This window comes from Salmo salar, chromosome 01, assembly GCF_965601325.2.
Source record: "Salmo salar chromosome 01, fSalSal1, whole genome shotgun sequence".
Classification (NCBI taxonomy): domain Eukaryota; kingdom Metazoa; phylum Chordata; class Actinopteri; order Salmoniformes; family Salmonidae; genus Salmo; species Salmo salar.
The window spans coordinates 132,201,630-132,221,781 of record NC_138291.1 but is presented as its reverse complement, the minus strand read 5'-3'; the positions used below and the strand labels follow the sequence as shown (position 1 = coordinate 132,221,781).

General features: G+C 44.3%; 1 protein-coding gene across 1 annotated transcript in view; it reads left to right on the top strand.

Annotated features, from left to right (window-relative positions):
• Positions 1 to 12,515, top strand: part of col27a1a (collagen, type XXVII, alpha 1a) — a 365,335-nt gene extending 352,820 nt beyond the window's left edge. Inside the window, exons 57-61 of the mRNA XM_045688056.2 lie at positions 116 to 172; positions 296 to 464; positions 616 to 725; positions 4,543 to 4,761; positions 11,829 to 12,515. Of these exons, the coding sequence (XP_045544012.1) occupies positions 116 to 172; positions 296 to 464; positions 616 to 725; positions 4,543 to 4,761; positions 11,829 to 11,972 (699 nt within the window). The 3' untranslated portion in view covers positions 11,973 to 12,515. The remainder of the gene's footprint in view (positions 1 to 115; positions 173 to 295; positions 465 to 615; positions 726 to 4,542; positions 4,762 to 11,828) is intronic.
• Positions 12,516 to 20,152: the final 7,637 nt, after the last annotated feature.

Here is a 20,152-nt window from a genome sequence, read left to right as displayed (position 1 = left end):
ATGTGACAATTGACTATGGCCATCGCTACAGCACCAAACACGTTGTGTTCCTATACAGTACATCCTATGACAGTGTAATGTTACATTATGTTGTCTGTGCCGTTTTCTTATTCAGAAACAGGACGGTTCCCTTCAGGTGTTTGAGTCTATAAACACCCCACTTAGGACTGAGGTCAGTACCATGATACTGTCAATAAGCTGTGAACATAGCCATTTATTCTCATGTATAGTCATCCATTCATGTTTTTTGATTTACTGTAGACTGCTACAAATTAATTTCTCTATCTCTGCGCAGAATTGGCTAGTTATGGACATGCCTATGCTAGACCAGGTTACAGAGATCATTAAGACCCTCCACTACCTTAGTAACCTGATCCAGAGCCTGAAAAATCCACTGGGCACCAGCGATAACCCCGCCCGCATTTGCAGGGACCTCCACAGCTCTGAACAGAAAATGAACGATGGTGAGAGGACTCTGTGTGTGTGTGTGTGTGTGTGTGTGTGTGTGTGTGTGTGTGTGTGTGTGTGTGTGTGTGTGTGTGTGTGTGTGTGCACAAGAGGGAGAAGAAGAATGGGAAAGAGTGTGTTTAGTAAATTACTCTTTTCTCTCCCTAGGCACTTATTGGATTGACCCAAACCTGGGCTACTCCTCAGATACAATAGAGGTCACCTGTAACTTCACAGGTGGAGGGCAGACCTGCCTAAAACCTGTCACGGTGTCCAAGGTACTGCAGACATCACCGATCATACATCACCAGTCATACTACAACCAGTCACATTGAATATATGATACCACAGTATTTCATGAATAGTAGCTAGGTTTCCATTCAATTGGCAAAAGAGTTTCAAATCAAATGTTATTTGTCAAATGCGCCGAAAACAACAGGTGTAGACCTTACCATGAAATGCGGTCAGATGCCGAGCAGTTGCCATACCAAGCAGTGATGCAACCAGTCAGGATGCTCTTGATGATGCAGCTGTAGAAATGTTTGAGGATCTGAGGACCCATGACAAATCTTTTCAGTCTCCTGAGGGGGAATAGGCGTTGTCGTGCCCTCTTCATGACTGTCTTCATGTGTTAGTGATGTGGACACCAAGGAACTTGAAGCTCTCGACCCGCTCCACTACAGCCCGTCGATGTGAATGTGGGCGTGCTCGGCCCTCCTTTTCCTGTAGTCCATGATAAGCTCCTTTGTCTTTCTCATGTTGAGGGAGAGGTTGTTGTCCTGGCACCACACTGCCAGGTCTCTGACCTCCTCCCATTCGGCTGTCTCATCGTTGTTGGTGATCAGGCCACTGTTGTGTCATCAGAAAACGTATTGATGGTGTTGGAGTCATGCGTGGCCATGCAGTCGTGGGTGAACAGGGAGTACAGGAGGGGACTAATCACACACCTCTGAGGGGCCCCCATGTTGAGGATCAGCATGGCTGATGTGTTGTTGCCTACCGTTACCACCTGGGGGAAGCCTCAAAGTCCAACATCCAGTTGCAGAGGGAGGTGTTTAGTCCCAGAGTCCTTAGCTTAGTGATGAGCAATGAGTACACGATAGTGTTAAACGCTGATCTGTAGTCAACGAACAGCATTCTCACATACAGTTGAAGTCGGAAGTTTACATCCACCTTAGCCAACTATATTTAAATTCAGTTTTTCACAATTCCTGACATTTAATCTTAGTAAAAAATTCCCTGTCTTAGGTCAGTTAGGATCACCACTTTAATGTGAAATGTCAGAATAATAGTAGGGAGAAGAATGTATTTCAGCTTTTATTTCTTTCATCACATTCCCAGTGGGTCAGAAGTTTACATACACTCAATTAGTATTTGGTAGCATTGCCTTTAAATTGTTTAACCTCCCTGGGCCAGTGGAATTGCGTGGCGCGAAACACAAATACCTCATAAATGCTATAACTTCAATTTCTCAAACATATGACTATTTTACACCATTTTAAAGACAAGACTCTCGTTAATCTAACCACATTGTCCGATTTCAAAAAGGCTTTACAGCAAAAGCAAAACATTAGATTATGTCAGGAGAGTACCCTGCAAAAAATAATCACACAGCATTTTCAAAGCAAGCATATATGTCACAAAAACCAAAACCACAGCTAAATGCAGCACTAACCTTTGATGATCTTCATCAGATGACACTCCTAGGACATTATGTTATACAATACATGCATGTTTTGTTCAATCAAGTTCATATTTATATCAAAAACCAGCTTTTTACATTAGCATGTGATGTTCAGAACTAGCATACCCACCGCAAACTTCCGGTGAATTTACTAAATTACTCACGATTAACGTTCACAAAATACATAACAATTATTTTAAGAATTATAGATACAGAACTCTTTTATGCAATCGCGGTGTCAGATTTTAAAATAGCTTTTCGGCGAAAGCACATTTTGCAATATTCTGAGTGCATAGCCCGGCCATCACGGCTAGCTAATTTGACACCCACCAAGTTTGGGGCTCACCAAACTCAGATTTACTATAAGAAAAATTGGATTACCTTTGTTGTTCTTCGTCAGAATGCACTCCCAGGACTTCTACTTCAACAACAAATGTTGTTTTGGTTCCAAATAATCCATAGTTATATCCAAATACCGCCGTTTTGTTCATGCGTTCAGGTAACTATCCGTAGTGTGACGCACGAGCGCATTTCGTGAGAAATAAATTCAAAATATTCCATTACCGTACTTCGAAGCATGTCAAACGCTGTTTAAAATCAATTTTTATGCGATTTTTCTCGTAAAATAGCGATAATATTCTAACCGGGCGACGTTGTATTCATTCAAAGGCTGAAAGAACAAAATGGAGAATTCTCATGAACGCGCATCTCCAGTGTCACTGTCCCCAGCCTGACCAGTAACAAACAGAGCTGCTGTACTTCGACCAGAGACTGCAGACATCTCATTCCACTTTCTGGTGCCTTCTGAGAGCCAATGGAAGCCTTTGAAAATGTCACATTACAGCAGAGATGCTGTATTTTCGATAGAGATGCCACAGAAGGAGAACAAATTATCAGACAGGGCACTTCCTGTATGGAATCTTCTCAGGTTTTGGCCTGCGATATGAGTTCTGTTATATTCACAGACACCATTCAAACAGTTTTAGAAACTTTAGAGTGTATGCAAATCTACTAATTATATGCATATTCTCGTTTCTGGGCAAGAGTAGTAACCAGTTTAAATCGGGTACGTTTTGTATCCGGCCGTGCAAATCCTGCCCCCTATCCCCAACAGGTTAACTTGGGTCAAAGATTCAGGTAGCCTTCCATATGCTTCCGACAATAAGTTGGGTGAAGTTTGGCCCATTCATCCTGACAGAGCTGGTGTAACTGAGTTAGGTTTCTAGGCCTCCTTATTCATACACGCCTTTTCAGTTCTGCCCACAAATGTTCTATAGGATTGAGGTCAGGGCTTTGTAATGCCATCTATTTTGTGAAGTGCACTAGTCCCTCCTGCAGCAAAGCACCCCCACAACATCATGCTGACACCCCCGTGCTTCACGGTTGGGATGGTGTTCTTCAGCTTGCAAGCCTCCCCCTTTTTCCTCCAAACATAACGATTGTCATTATGGCCAAACAGTTTTCTTTTTTTCGTTTCCACAGACCAGAGGACATTTCTCCAAAAGTACGATCTTTGTCCCCATGTGCAGTTGCAAACCGTAGTCTGACTTTTTTATGGCGGTTTTGCAGCAGTAGCCTCTTCCTTGCTGAGCGGCCTTTCGGGTTATGTCGATATAGGACTCGTTTTACTGTGGATATATATTCTAAATAAATCGGTGTCAGCATCATGTTGTGGGGGTGCTTTGCTGCAGGAGGGACTGGTGCACTTCACAAAATAGATGGTATCATGAGGGAGGGAAATGATGTGAATATATTGAAGCAACAGCTCAAGACATCAGTCAGGAAGTTAAAGCTTGGTCATGAATGGTGTCTTCCAAATGGACAATGACCCCAAGCATACTTCCAAAGTTGTAGCAAAATGGCTTAAGGATAACAAAGTCAAGGTATTGGAGTGGCCATCACAAAGCCCTGACCTCAGTCCTATAGAACATTTGTGGGCAGAACTGAAAAGGTGTGTATGAGCAAGGAGGCCTACAAACCTGACTCAGTTACACTAGCTCTGTCAGGAGGAATGGGCCAAACTTCACCCAACTTATTGTGGGAAGCTTGTGGAAGGCTACCCGAAACTTTGACCCAAGTTAAACAATTTAAAGGCAATGCTACCAAATACGAATTGAGTGTATGTAAACTGCTGATCCACTGGTAATGTGATGAAAGAAATAAAAGCTGAAATAAATAATTCTCCCTACTATTATTCTGACATTTCACATTCTTAAAATAAAGTGGTGATCCTAACTGACCTAATACAGGGCATTTTTACTAGGATTAAATGTCAGGAATTGTGAAAACTGAGTTGAAATGTTTTTGGTAAAGGTGTATGTAAACTTCCGACTTCAACTGTATATTTATATATTATGATATTTTATTATATTTGTTTTGAGCAACTGTCATCCTCTTTATTGACAATGCAGCTGGAGATTGGTGTTGGGCGTGTCCAGATGAACTTCCTGCATCTCTTGAGCTCAGAGGCGGTGCAACATGTGACTATCCACTGCCTGAACGTACCTATCTGGAGGACCTCTGAGGACCAGCCTCCTTCACAGGGGTCTGTGCATTTCATGGCGTGGAGTGGGGAGATCATTGAGGCAGGAGGAGAGATGGAGCCTCACATCATCGAGGATTCCTGTTGGGTACGGCTGCCATGTTCTCTCAGTGGAGTGCACTCTCTGAGCTTGAAGTAGAAGTTGCCTCTCACCACAAATCTAGGATCAGTTTACACTACCCTACCCCTGATTCTAACCATTAGGGGTATGGAAAATATACTCCCCTCCAGATGAAGAGTTTCTTTCCAAAACGCTATATATACCGTATCCATTTTCAGATATGGTCAATTAGCTTTTATTGTTAAAATAACTTATTAAAGAGTTTGATGTGTTTTTTCACTACTTATCATGACATGGGGTTGTTCAATGATTGCTTGAAATCTATCACTCTCTTCCTTTCAGAGAGACAAATGATGTTTTTTTGCAAAACACTATAAATAAGTAGTACTGCTAGGTTTTACAGTCAGATCTACAAATAACTGTACAAATGATACATTGACATCAATATTAAAATAAAAAGCATTATGAAATTAATCAATATAGTAATATGAGATCTGCATGTAAAACATTTACATTTTAGTCATTTAGCAGATGCTCTTATCTAGAGCAACTTACAGTTAGTGCATTCATCTTAATAAGATAGCTAGTAGAAATTGTATTAACCTGTTAGGGCTAGGGGGCAGCATTGACACGGCTGGATAAAAAACATACCCGATTTAATCTGGTTACCACTCCTACTCAGTAACTAGAATATGCATATACTTATTACATATGGATAGAAAACACCCTAAATTTTCTAAAACTGTTTGAATGGTGTCTGTGAGTATAACAGAACTCAAATGGCAGGTCAAAACCTGAGAGATTCCTTTACAGGAAGTGGCCTGTCTGACCATTTGTTGAACTTCTTTTCCATCTCTATCATTTACTAAGGATCTCTGCTCTAACGTGACACTTCCCACGTCGTCCATAGGCGCTCAGAGCCCGGGAAAAAACAGAATGTCGTCATTCCAGCCCCAGGCTGAAACACATTATCGCCTTTCTCAAGTGGCCCATCAAGAGACACTAGCTTATGCGCGTGACCCCGACCGCCCCCGCCTTTGGGATTTTTTCCTCTGTTTGCCGAAAAGGAGATTCCCTGTCGGAATATTATCGCTTTTCTACGAGAAAAATGTCGTAAAAATTGATTTTAAACAGCGGTTGACATGCTTCGAAGTACGGTCATGGAATACTTAGAATTTTATTGTCACGAATTGCGCCATGCGCGTGACACTTCTTTACTATTTCGGATAGTGTCTGGAACGCACGAACAAAACGCCGCTATTCGGATATAACGATGGATTATTTTGGACCAAACCAACATTTGTTATTGAAGTAGCTGTCCTGGGTGTGTATTCTGACGAAGACAACAAAAGGTAATGACATTTTTATAATAGTAAATATGATTATGGTGAGTGCTAAACTTGCCGGGTGTCTAAATAGCGAGCCCGTGATGCCTGGGCTATGTACTTAGAATATTGCAAAATGTGCTTTCACCAAAAAGCTATTTTAAAATCGGACATATCGAGTGCATAGAGGAGGTCTGTATCTATAATTCTTAAAATAATTGTTATGCTTTTTGTGAACGTTTATCGTGAGTAATTTAGTAAAATGTTAGCGAATTCCCCGGAAGTTTGCGGGGGGTATGCTAGTTCTGAACGTCACATGCTAATGTAAAAAGCTGGTTTTTGATATAAATATGAACTTGATTGAACAAAACATGCATGTATTGTATAACATAATGTCCTAGGGTTGTCATCTGATGAAGATCATCAAAGGTGAGTGCTGCATTTAGCTGTCTTCTGGGTTTTGGTGACATTATATGCTGGCTTGAAAAATGGGTGTCTGATTATTTCTGGCTTGGTACTCTGCTGACATAATCTAATGTTTTGCTTTCGTTGTAAAGCCTTTTTGAAATCGGACAGTGTGGTTAGATTAACGAGAGTCTTATCTTTAAATGGCTGTAAGATAGTCATATGTTTGAGAAATTGAAGTAATAGGATTTTTAAGGTTTTGAAAATCGCGCCACAGGATAGCCGTGGCTGTTACGTAGGTGGGACGAATTCGTCCCGCCTAGCCTAGAGAGGTTAAATAAAAAACATGGTGAGACATAAATATACAGTATACGTCCATTCCAGCAAAAAGATGTATAGATTCATAATCAAGTGACATAACAAAGCATTGCAGCGCCATCTTTAGGACTCCATATTCTGTTGTCTAAAACAGGCCGAATTAATCAAAGTTAAAACAATACATCTGTAAATAATGTAGACATTTGATGAGGAAGTCTTAGTCATACCATTTTACATGGTGTTTTGGGAACCAATGAGCAGTATTTCTGAAGTTTGACAATGTCACAGGAGGATTTGTCCAGCAAGCCATACTTCATATGAAATCAAAGTGATGCTGCAAACCAGCTAACCAGTTCAGCACACAAAATGTTGAATTCTTTCACCAAAAGCAAGCTAGCTACTGTTGCTAAGTTAATAGCTAGCTAACATTATTCTCAGACGAGGCAAAGTTGGCTAGCTATGTCGCCATGTTTCTAGCTCCTAGCCAACTTTGCTGTATTTTATATTTTGTGTTATTTCTTACATTATTTACTCCGAATATTTCCAGCATTATTACCTACAACCGAAAATAACTTTTGGATATTAGATCGGCGGTCACTTGTCAGAATTTCGATCAGAAATTGGACTTTCCTGAATTGGATCCTTTGTTTGAACTCCCAGAGGCAATTCCATTCATCCTGGGGCTGCGTCAATGGAGAACAGGAATAAGGTCTGGGCTGCTAATCAGACTCAGGAGGCGTGCATATCATCCACCTCTTCCGAGTATATTATTCATTAACGTTCAGTCCCTGGACAATAAAGTATTGATGTATACTCTGACTCTGTGACAGAGTTCATCAGGAAGTGCATTGAGGATGTTGTTCCCACTGTGACGATTAGAACTTATCCAAACCACAAACCGTGGATCGATGGCAGCATTAGCGCAAAACTGAAAGCACAAACCACTGCATTTAACCACGGCAAGGTGTACAAACAGACCAGCTATGGGCAATCAAAGAGACAAAACGACAGTACAGGGACAAAGTGGAGTCACAATTCAACGGCTCAGACACAAGACGTATGTGTCAGGGAATCCAGACAATCACAGATTAGAAAGGGAAAGCCAGTCACATTGTGGACAGCAACGCCTCACTCCCGGACAAGCTAAAAAACCTTCTTCGCCCACTTCAAGCAAAAACACAGAGCCACCGATGCCTGCCATTGCCGCTCACGAGGACAGTGAGCTCTCATTCTCCGGCCCAGATGGCATCCCTAGCCGCGTCCTCAGAGCATGTGCAGACCAGCTGGCAGGAGTGTTTACAGACATATTCAATCTCTCCCTATCCCAGTCTGTTGTCCCCACTTGCTTCAAGTCCCCCCTTGTTCCTGTACCCAAGAAAGCAAAGGTAACTGAACTAAATGACAATCACTCCGTAGCACTCACTTCTGTCATCATTAAGTGCTTTGAGAGGCTAGTTAAGGATCATATCACCTCCACCTTACCCGACACCCTAGACCCACTACAATTTCCATTCTGCCCCAACAGACAAACGGATAATGCACTGCACACTGCCTATCCAATCTGGACAAGATAAATACCTATGTAAGAATGCTGTCAACCTGTTGGGGATAGGGGGCAGTATTTGCACGGCCGGATAAAAAACGTACCCGATTTAATCTGGTTACTACTCCTGCCCAGTAACTAGAATATGCATATAATTATTGGCTTTGGATAGAAAACACCCTACAGTTTGTAAAACTGTTTGAATGGTGTCTGTGAGTATAACAGAACTCATATGGCAGGCAAAAACCTGAGAAGATTCCTTACAGGAAGTGGCCTGTCTGACAAGTTCTTGTTCTTCTTGGCTCTGTTTATTGAAGACTGAGGATCTTTGCTGTAATGTGACACTTCCTACGGCTCCCATAGGCTCTCAGAACCCGGGAAAAAGCTGAATGATATCGAGGCAGCCCCTGGCTAAAAACATTAGCGCGTTTGGATAGTGGCCGGTCAGAGGACCATCAGACTGGGGCTCGTGCACGAGGGCACGAGATGTTTTTATTTTCTCTCTCTTTGAACGTAAACACGCTTTCCCGGTCGGAATATTATCGCTTTTTTATGAGAAAAATGGCATAAAAATTGTTTTTAAACAGCGGTTGACATGCTTCGAAGTACGGTAATGGAATATTTAGAATTTTTTTGTCACGAAACGCGTCGGGCGCGTGACCCTTATTTACCCTTCAGATAGTGTCTTGAACACACGAACAAAACGCCGCTATTTGGATATAACTATGGATTATTTGGGACCAAACCAACATTGGTTATTGAAGTAGGAGTCCTGGGAATGCATTCTGACGAAGAATACCAAAGGTAATCAAACTTTTCTAATAGTAAATCGGAGTTTGGTGAGTGCCGCCTAGCCCAGAGAGGTTAATCTAACCACACTGTCCGATTTCAAAAAGGCTTTACAACGAAAGCAAAACATTAGATTATGTCAGCAGAGTACCCAGCCAGAAATAATCAGACACCCATTTTTCAAGCTAGCATATAATGTCACAAAAACCCAGAAGACAGCTAAATGCAGCACTAACCTTTGATGATCTTCACCAGATGACACACCTAGGACATTATGTTATACAATACATGCATGTTTTGTTCAATCAAGTTCATATTTATATCAAAAACCAGCTTTTTACATTAGCATGTGACGTTCAGAACTAGCATACCCCCCGCAAACTTCCGGGGAATTTACTAACAATTTACTGAATTACTCACGATAAACGTTCACAAAAAACATAACAATTATTTTAAGAATTATAGATACAGAACTCCTTTGTGCAATCGAGGTGTCCGATTTTAAAATAGCTTTTCGGTGAAAGCACATTTTGCAATATTCTCAGTAGCAAGCGTCCCACCTAGCCCATAGAGGTTAAAATCCATTTTTATGCCATTTTTCTCGTAAAAAAGCGATAATATTCCGACCGGGAATCTCCGTTTAGGTAAACAGAGGAAAGAAAACAAAGCATTCGGTCGACGCGGGCACGCGCCTGAGTCTCACAGTACTGTAACCAGACACTACCGAAACGCGCTACTTTTTTTCAGCCAGAGCCTGCAAAGCCACGATTCAGCTTTTTGCCGCCTTCTGAGAGACCATGTGAGCCGTAGGAAGTGTCACGTAACAGCAGAGATCCTTTGTAATGGATAGAGATGGCAAAGAAGGCCAAGAAATGGTCAGACAGGGTACTTCCTGTACAGAATCTTCTCAGGTTTTGACCTGCCATTTGAGTTCTGTTATACTCACAGACACCATTCAAACAGTTTTTGAAACTTTGGAGTGTTTTCTATCCAAAGCCAATAATTATAGGCATATTCTAGTTACTGGGCAGGAGTAGTAACCAGATTAAATCGGGTACGTTTTTTATCCAGCCGTGTCAATACTGCCCCCTAGCCCTAACAGGTTAACGAGAGTCTTGTCTTTAAAATGGTGTAAAATAGTCATATGTTTGAGAAATTGAAGTAATAGCATTTCTAAGGTATTTGAATATCGCGCCACGGGATTACACTGGCTGTTGAGTAGGTGGGATGCAAGCGTCCCACCTAGCCCATAGAGGTTAATTGACAACAGCTCAGCCTTCATCACCATAGTGCCCTCCAAGCTATTCACTAAGCCCAAGCACCTGGGTCTGAATCCCACCCTGTGCAACTGGGTCCTGGAATTCCTTACTGGCCGACCCCAGGTGGGGAAGGTAGGCAAAAACACTTCCTCCACGCTGATCCTCAACATGGGGGCCCCACAAGGGTGCATGCTCAGCCCCCTCCTGTACACCCCGTTCGTCCAGGACGCACGTCTCCAACTCAATCATCAAGTTTGCTGACGACACAACAGTGGTAGGCCTGATTACCATCTATGACAAGACAGCCTACAGGGAGGAGGTGAGGGCCCTGGCGGCGTGGTGCCAGGAAAATAACCATTCCCTCAACGACAACAAAACAAGCTGATTGTGGACTTCAGGAGACAGCAGAGAGAGCACCCCCCTCCCCCATCCACATCAACGGGGCCACAGTGGAGAGGGTGAAAAGCTTCAAGTTCCTCTGCGTGCTCATCACTGACAACCTGAAACAGTCCATCCAAAGTGTGGTGAAGAAGGCGCAGCAGCTATCAGGGCTGATCCAGGGGATGGCCAGCTCAGTAACCCAGGACCAGGTCCAGAGGACCTTGTCGGAGGGCCCCGGTGAAGTCAGGGGGGCTCAGAGCCGTAAAACTGTTAGAGCCGCAGGTCTGGACGAAAGAGCAGAGGGAGAATACGTTGGAATGTTCCTCCTCTCTTACCTCTAACTCGATTCCACTTTTCCTCAGATGGTGTAGAGAAAGACGCAGTAGTACTCTGGTTCTCGTCGGTGGGATGTGTTAATACAGGAAAGTGGTCCAAGGTAGTATCCTCAGAAGCTACTGCAGAGGATTTCAATCTCATAGAGCACCCTGTATTACCCTCTCGGTCATTTAAAATTGTCACATCAAAAACAGCATGCCATCTTGAAGTCTTCTTAGCCAGAGCGTGATGTTCTTTTAGGATCCTTTTCTTCTCTAGGAGTTCAATGATCTGGTCTTTTGAGGCAACTAGTTGTTTACACTTTTCACAAGTGCAGTCACTACAGCCAACATAACACAGGTCTCACATTTCAGGAATCATGGGTTAATTGAATTTGTCCAAATTCTTATGAATTCTTCACATGGGGGGACTAGATGCTTAATGTGCTTACAGATATGTATGAAAATACTCTCAAATAAAAGTTGACATTCTGTACTGTCGCCTCATAAAACATTTGAATTCAAATAAAAAATACTGGAGTATGGAGCCACATTTTTGTTATTTTAGCTTCACTGTCCAAATGAATATGGAGGGGAGTGTATCTGACCAGTACCTGCTCTGTATCAGAAAGGGGCTACTTCTTCTTACTCCAGTCTCTGAACTTCCATTTTCTGCACAATGAACAGTAATAGAATAACAACATATCAATCATAAAATCTTAAACTCTTTCAGTTTGACTTCTTTGTTTCTCTATTACAGATGAAGGATGGACGCTGGCACCAGACCCATTTTGTGTTCCACTCCCAGGATCCTAACCTGCTCCCTGTGGTTAACATCTATAACTTACCCAAGACCACACTCGGATCACACTACCTGGAGGTTGGCCCTGTGTGTTTCCTGTAAGGGTGTGTATGTTTGAGTGGTGCTGTGTGTGCAGGGACCCTCACTTCTGAACCTCCATGCAGTTGGGGTGAATGGAACAGTCCACTCCCTCCCTCAAGCACTGTCCAAGAAGGACCTCTGCACCCCTCCCTCAACACCCCCCTCATCAGACTGCAGAAATAAAGGGAAGATATTTTGGTGCTGGGGGAGAATGAGGAGAAGAAGAGCAAAGGAGGAATGGGGGAGTTCTCACAGTAATAGCTCCTAAAGAAGACAATTTGTTATTTTTTGCTCTTCAGGAATGTTTTAAACTAAAAACAAGCTGTGGATATCTTCTTGGAGAAAAGGCTTTGCCAAACAGTCTCTTGTGAACAATTAAGTTAAGGGACATCCAGGCTAAGTCGATACTGCCAATTCCCCTACTTTTGGAATTATAGTGAGTTATCATACATGCAGTGTGTACTTAATCGTACAGTGTGTACTTAATAAATACCAAGGAACAACAGTCTGTCCAAGAGATTAATTAAAGTAATTGGGAACAATATTAAACATACTGTACATATATATGCGTATTGCGTCACTTTTATACATGTATATTTTATGTAAAGAAATAATCTTCAAGTGCAATAGAAAATTAGATGATCATTTAATATTTTTGACTTTGATAATGCTGAAGGCTTTTTGTGTGCCTTTGGTGCTTGACTCCGCTCTTGGCCCATGTGAATCCGTGTGAAGTATTTTTTTTAAAGCACGTCCTTACTTACCCATAGTCCCAAACATGAGACCTACACGTCTCTTAGTCTCTGTGCCATAAAGGATATCAGTGGCAACCAGTCAGTGTATATTGTCTCAGTCCTTCTGCCTATAATAATTATTAATGCGTATATCATCACACCAATTAGACTTGATATACTGTCGGGTGGTGGTAATTTTAGAACACTTGATAGCATACTCTGTATTGAATGCCAGTCAGATAAGGGATCAGGGCCCAGTTTCCCAAAACCATCTTATGGCTAAATTAATCGTAAGAACCATTTAGATGTTTAAAGGAAACTGAGCCCTGGTCACTACCTTCGGCTAATGCTCACACTCTTTTAGGTGAGGAGTAAGGTGTTTTAGAGGTGTTCATACAGTTCAAGTCGGAAGTTTACATACACTTAGGTTGGAGTCATTAAAACTTGTTTTTCAACCACTCCACAAATTTTTTGTTAACAAACTATAGTTTTGGCAAATTGGTTAGGACATCTACTTTGTGCATGACACAAGTCATTTTTCCAACAATTGTTTACAGAGAGATTATTTCACTTATAATTCACTGTATCACAATTCCAGTGGGTCAGAAGTTCACATACACTAAGTTGACTGTGCCTTTAAACAGCTTGGAAAATTCCAGAAAAGGATGTCATGACTTTAAAAGCTTCTTATAGGCTAATTGACATCATTTGAGTCTATTGGAGGTGTACCTGTGGATGTATTTCAAGGCCTACCTTCAAACTCAGTGCCTCTTTGCTTGACATCATGGGAAAATCAAAAGAAATCAGCCAAGACCTTAGAAAAATTGTAGACCTCCACAAGTCTGGTTCATCCTTGGGAGCAATTTCCAAACACCTGAAGGTACCACGTTCATCTGTACAAACAATAGTATGCAAGTATAAACACCATGGGACCACGCAGCCATCATACCGCTCAGGAAGGAGATGCGTTCTGTCTCCTAGAGATGAACATACTTTGGTGCGAGAAGTGCAAATCAATCTCAGGACAACAGCAACAGACCTTGTGAAGATGCTGGAGGAACCGATACAAAATTATCTATATCCACAATGAGCGTGTCGTGGGAATGATGTCACCTGAGGCAGCTCTCCATACTCGTCCTGAGGTGCGTGCTGGTTGTCTGGTAAAGACTGTGCCTGCGCCCAGAAACAGGCCTCCTGTATGTCTTCCCAGCCCTGCACGTCCTGTGCCTACGCCCAGAACCAAGCCTCCTGCATGTCTTCCTATCCTGGTCAAGCCCGTGTCTCCTCCACGGACCAGTACTCCAATGGGTCTCCCTATCCTGGTCAAGCCCGTGTCTCCTCCACAGACCAGTCCTCCAGTGGGTCTCCCTATCTTGGTCAAGCCCGTGCCTCCTCCACGGACCAGTCCTCCAGTGGGTCTCCCTATCCTGGTCAAGCCCGTGTCTCCTCCGTAGACCAGTTCTCCAGTGGGTCTCTCCACCCTGGTCTCTCCTGTGCCACCTCCTCAAACCAGGCCTCCAGCGGGTCTTCCCAGACTGGTGAGTCCAGGGCCTGCGCCCAGAGCCAGGTCTCCGTTATGTCTCCCCAGCCTGGTGAATCCTGAGCCGGAACTTCCAGAGTGGCCAGACTGCCCGGAACTGCATCAGTCACCAGAGCTGCCCGCCAGTCAACTGTCACCAGAGCTGCCCGCCAGTCAACTGTCACCAGAGCTGCCCGCCAGTCAACAGTCGTCAGAGCTGCCCGCCAGTCAACAGTCGTCAGAGCTGCCCGCCAGTCAACAGTCGTCAGAGCTGCCCGCCATTCAACAGTCATCAGAGCTGCCAGCCAGTCAACAGTCGTCAGAGCTGCCCGCCAGTCAACAGTCGTCAGAGCTGCCCGCCAGTCAACAGTCGTCAGAGCTGCCCGCCAGTCAACAGTCGTCAGACTGCCCTGAACTGCCGGAGTGGCCAGACTGCCCTGAACTGCCGGAGTGGCCAGACTGCCCTGAACTGCCGGAGTGGCCAGACTGCCCTGAACTGCCGGAGTGGCCAGACTGCCCTGAACTGCCGGAGTGGCCAGTCTGCCCTGAACTGCCGGAGTGGCCAGTCTGCCCTGAACTGCCGGAGTGGCCAGTCTGCCCTGAACTGCCGGAGTGGCCAGACTGCCCTGAACTGCCCGAGTGGCCAGACTGCCCTGAACTGCCCGAGTGGCCAGACTGCCCTGAACTGCCCGAGTGGCCAGACTGCCCTGAACTGCCCGAGTGGCCAGACTGCCCGGAGCTGCCGGAGTGGCCAGACTGCCCGGAGCTGCCAGAGGTGCCCGCCTGCCAGGATCTGCCAGGGTGCCTTGCCTGTCCTCCGGCCCAGCCCGAGTGGCCCTCCTGCCCTCCGGCACAGCCCGAGGGGCCCTCCTGCCCTCCGGCCCAGCCCGAGGAGCCCTCCTGCCCTCCGGCCCAGCCCGAGGGGCCCTCCTGCCCTCTGGCCCAGCCCGAGGGGCCCTCCTGCCCTCCGACCCAGCCCGAGGGGCCCTCCTGCCCTCCGGCCAAGCCCGAGGGGCCCTCCTGCCCTCCGGCCCAGCCCGAGGGGCCCTCCTGCCCTCCGGCCCAGCCCGAGGGGCCCTCCTGCTCTCCGGCCCAGCCCGAGTGGCCCTCCTGTCCTCCGGCCCAGCCCGAGTGGCCCTCCTGTCCTCCGGCCCAGCCCGAGTGGCCCTCCTGTCCTCCGGCCCAGCCCGAGTGGCCCTCCAGTCCTCCGGCCCAGCCCGAGTGGTCTGTCTGCCAGGGTCAGCCCGAGTGGCCCGTCTGCCCGGTGCAGCTATCGGCGCCACCAAAGTGGGCGACGCCGAAGGTGGAGCGAGGTCCACGTCCTGCACCTGAGCCACCTCCAGGATAGGTGGGTTGGGGAGGGAGGGTGTAGCACAGTGCCGTCGGTGACGGCAGCCACCCTCCCTTCCCTCCCTTATTGTTTAGGTGTTCCTTTTTGTTGGGGATTTTCTTGTGTGTTCTTTTTTTAGGTGCATCCCGGGGTCTGCACCTTGAGGGGGGGTACTGTCACGTCCTGACCAGTAGAGGGTGTAGTTGGGTCAGGACGTGGCAGAAGGGAGTGTGTGTTTTTTATTGTTTCATTGATTTTGGCCGTGTGACTTCCAATCAAGCACAGCTGTAGTGGGTTGTGGTTGATTGGGAGTCACACATAAGTTGCCTACGTTTCCTTTGTGTTTTGTGGGTAATTGTGCTTGTCAATGTGGTTGCACCTGACAGGACTGTGTTGGCTGTCAGTTTTTGTTGTTTTTGTAAATGCATAGTGTTCGTGACATTAAATATGACGAACCCTAACTCCGCCGCATTTTGGTCCACTTCTTCCATAGACAGCCGTTACAATTACCCAGTAAAGTTCATTTTAAATCTGGCATTACAGGTGCTTTCAAGAGATATTCATCTATAAAACTTAGAATGACAATATTACATTTTAAAAATGTGTTCGAATAGTAATTTAGTAAATTGTAGCTCTGTTTCATCGGATGCATTTGAGGGAAAATAGTTAGTCAACGTTACGCACCAATGTAAAATGCTGTTTTTATATATAAATATGAACTTTATCGAACAAAAGAATGCATGTATTGTGTAACATGATGTCCTAGGTGTGTCATCTGATGAAGATTGTCAAAGGTTAGTGCTGCATTTAGCTGTTTTTTGGTTATTTGTGATGCATGTGGTTGGTCGGAAAATGGCTATGTGGCTACTTTTACGATATACTCCTCTAACATAATCTAATGTTTTGCTTTTGCTGTAAAGCCTTTTTGAAATCGGACAACGTGGTTCGATTCAGGAGAGGTGTATCTATAAAACGATATAATTAGATTTTTTTTTAGATTTTTTTTAATTGTTACATTTTGTTATGCTAATGGCGATATGATTTTTCGCTGGATGTCCGTCCCGCATACGGGACGGAGGCCGCACAGGGGTTAACTTACTGAAGATATTCACATACGCAATAACCTCATATGAGGTTACTGACAACAATCCATTGAATTTATAATAAGAAGTGAATAGATAGAAACACTTGTTCATTCACATACGCAATAACCTCATATGAGGTTACTGACCACAATCCATTGAATTTATAATAGGAAGTGTTGATTATTTGGCCTTGGGGAGAGCACAGCGCATGGAAAAAAACTTAGCCGTGGGAGGGGTGCTGGAGGTGCTGCAGATAAATTGAAAGAAATTTGCCCAATTATATAATTACTCCTGTCTTTAGATAAAGAAATGAAACCCTTGAAAATATACACCAGAGAGCAGTCAAAGTGGCTGTCAAATAACAGAAGGCAGCAGCTAAAAGGCCTTTCACAAAATTTCAAAATACAATTATGGGAAAAACACGTGTCAGTTTGGATGAGTCAGTGCCACTGGAAAGTTTGTGGACTATAATTTCCTCCTCATATAGTACAATCGGTCTCCAGTCTTTTCATTGGCATATGCTATTAGTTGCATTTAAGACAGGGTCATTCGTTTTAATGGTCTCAGTATGTCAGTGTAGCCTGTCATGTTGGTCATTTGTGTGGTATAAAAAAATATTCTTCAAATGACTCCAGTCGTGTAAAATGACATATATAATTGCATGAAATTATTTTAGAAAAGGCAATTTTTCTCTAACCGCATATACAATGAAGTGCCTGGTCTTCAATGCCTAAGTCCAGAATGTTCAGAAACTCTGGTGACTCCCCTGCTCTGTTAAATGCTATAACTTGTGTTTAAAATAAAAAATGTTAATACATGAAAGTTCTGTTTTTGTAAATCAGTTTCAAACATAATACAAACTAAGAATACCTCACATTTATATATGATTTGAGAGGAAATTATTTTGGTCTACATAAAAATATATATACATTTGAAGTCGGAAGTTTATATATACTTAGGTTGGAGTCATTAAAACTCATTTTTCAATCACTCCACAAATTTCTTGTTAACAAACTATGGTTTTGGCAAGTCGGTTAGGACATCTACTTTACAAGTCATTTTTCCAACAATTTTAACAGACAGATTATTTCACTTATAATTCACTGTATCACAATTCCAGTGGGTCAGAAGTTTACATACACTCAGTTGACTGTGCCTTTAAACAGCTTGGAAAATTCCAGAAAATGATGTCTTGGCTTTAGAAGCTTCTGATTGACATCATTTGAGTCAATTGGAGGTGTACCTGTGGATGTATTTCAAGGCCTACCTTCAAACTCAGTGCACCTTTGCTTGATATCATGGGAAAATCAAAAATCAGCCAAGACCTTAGAAAAAAAAAACAAGTCTGGTTCATCCTTGGGAGCAATTTCCAAACGCCTGAAGGTACCACATTCATCTGTACAAACAATAGTACGCAAGTATAAAAACCATGGGACCACGCAGCCGTCATACTGCTCAGGAAGGAGACGTGTTCTGTCTCCTAGAGATGAACATACTTTGGTGTGAAAAGTGCAAATCAATCCCAGAACAACAGCAATGGACCTTGTGAAGATGCTGGAGGAAACAGGTACAAAAGTATCTATATCCACAGTAAAAAGAGTCCTATATCGACATAACCTGAAAGGCTGCTCAACAAGGAAGAAGCCACTGCTCCAAAACCGCCATAAAAAAAAGCCAAACTACGGTTTGCAACTGCACATGGGGACAAAGATTGTACTTTTTGGAGAAATGTCCTCTGGTCTGATAAAACAAAAATAGAACTGTTTGGCCATAATGACCATCGTTAGGTTTGGAGGAAAAAGGGGGACGCTTGCAAGCCGAAGAACACCATCCCAACCGTGAAGCACGGGGGTGGCAGCATCATGTTTTGGGGGTGCTTTGCTGCAGGAGGGACTGGTGCACTTCACAAAATTGATGGCATCATGAGGCAGTAAAATTATGTGGATATATTGATGCAACATCTCAAGACATCAGCCAGGAAGTTAAAGCTTGGTCGCAAATGGGTCTTCCAAATGGACAGTGACCCCAAGCATACTTCCAACGTTGTGGCAAAATGGCTTAAGGACAACTAGGTCAAATCAAATCAAAGTGTATTTGTTACGTGCGCCAAATACAACAGGTGTAGACCTTACAGTGAAATGCTTACTTACAGGCTCTAACCAATAGTGCGGGAAAAAACGTGTGTGTGTGTAGGTAAGTAAAGAAATAAAACAACAGTAAAAAGACATTTGAAAATAAGAGTAGCAAGGCTATATACAGACACAGGTTAGTCATGCTTATTGAGGTAGTATGTACATGTGGGTATGGTTAAAGTGACTATGCATATATGATGAACACAGAGTAGCAGTAGTGTAAAAAGAGGGGTTGGCGGGTGGTGGGACACAATGCAGATAGCCCGGTTAGCCAATGTGCGGGAGTACTGGTTGGTCGGGCCAATTGAGGTAGTATGTACATGAATGTATAGTTAAAGTGACTATGCATATAAGATAAACAAAGAGTAGCAGGGGGGGGCAGGGGGAGGGCACACAATGCAAATAGTTCGGGTAACCATTTGGTTACCTATTCAGGAGTCTTATGGCTTGGGGGTATAATCTGTTGAGAAGCCTTTTTGTCCTAGACTTGGCACTCCGGTATCGCTTGCCATGCGGTAGTTGAGAGAACAGTCTATGACTGGGATGGCTGGGGTCTTTGACAATTTTCAGGGCCTTCCTCTGACACCGCCTGGTGTAGAGGTCCTGGATGGCAGGCAGCTTTGCCCCAGTGATGTGCTGGGCCGTACGCACTACCCTCTGAAGTGCCTTGCGGTCGGAGGCCGAGCAATTGCCGTACCAGGCAGTGATGCAACCGGTCAGGATGTTGCAGCTTTAGAACCTTTTGAGGATCTCAGGACCCATGCCAAATCTTTTTACTTTCCTGGCGGGGAATAGGCTTTGTCGTGCCCTCTTCACGACTGTCTTGGTGTGTTTGGACCATTCTAATTTGTTGTTGATGTGGACACCAAGGAATTTGAAGCTCTCAACCTGCTCCACTACAGCCCCGTCGATGAGAATGGGGACGTGCTCGGTGCTCCTTTTCCTGTAGTCCACAATCATCTCCTTAGTCTTGGTTACGTTGAGGGATAGGTTGTTATTCTGGCACCACCCGGCCAGGTCTCTGACCTCCTCCCTATAGGCTGTCTCGTCGTTGTAGGTGATCAGGCCTACCACTGTTGTGTCATCAGCAAACTTAATGATGGTGTTGGAGTCGTGCCTGACCATGCAGTCGTGGGTGAACAGGGAGTACAGGAGGGGACTGAGCACGCACCTCGTCCAACAGGGGCTACAGCTAATATCCATAGCTCACCTAGTCCAACAGTGGCTACAACTACTAGCCAGAGCTCACCTAGTCCAACAGGGGCTGCAGCCACGAGCCAGAGCTCACCTAGTTTAACAAGGTCTACAGCCACTAGCCAGAGCACACCTAGTTCAACAGGGGCTACAGCCACTAGACAGAGCTCACCTAGTCCAACAGGGCTACAGCTACTAACCAGAGCT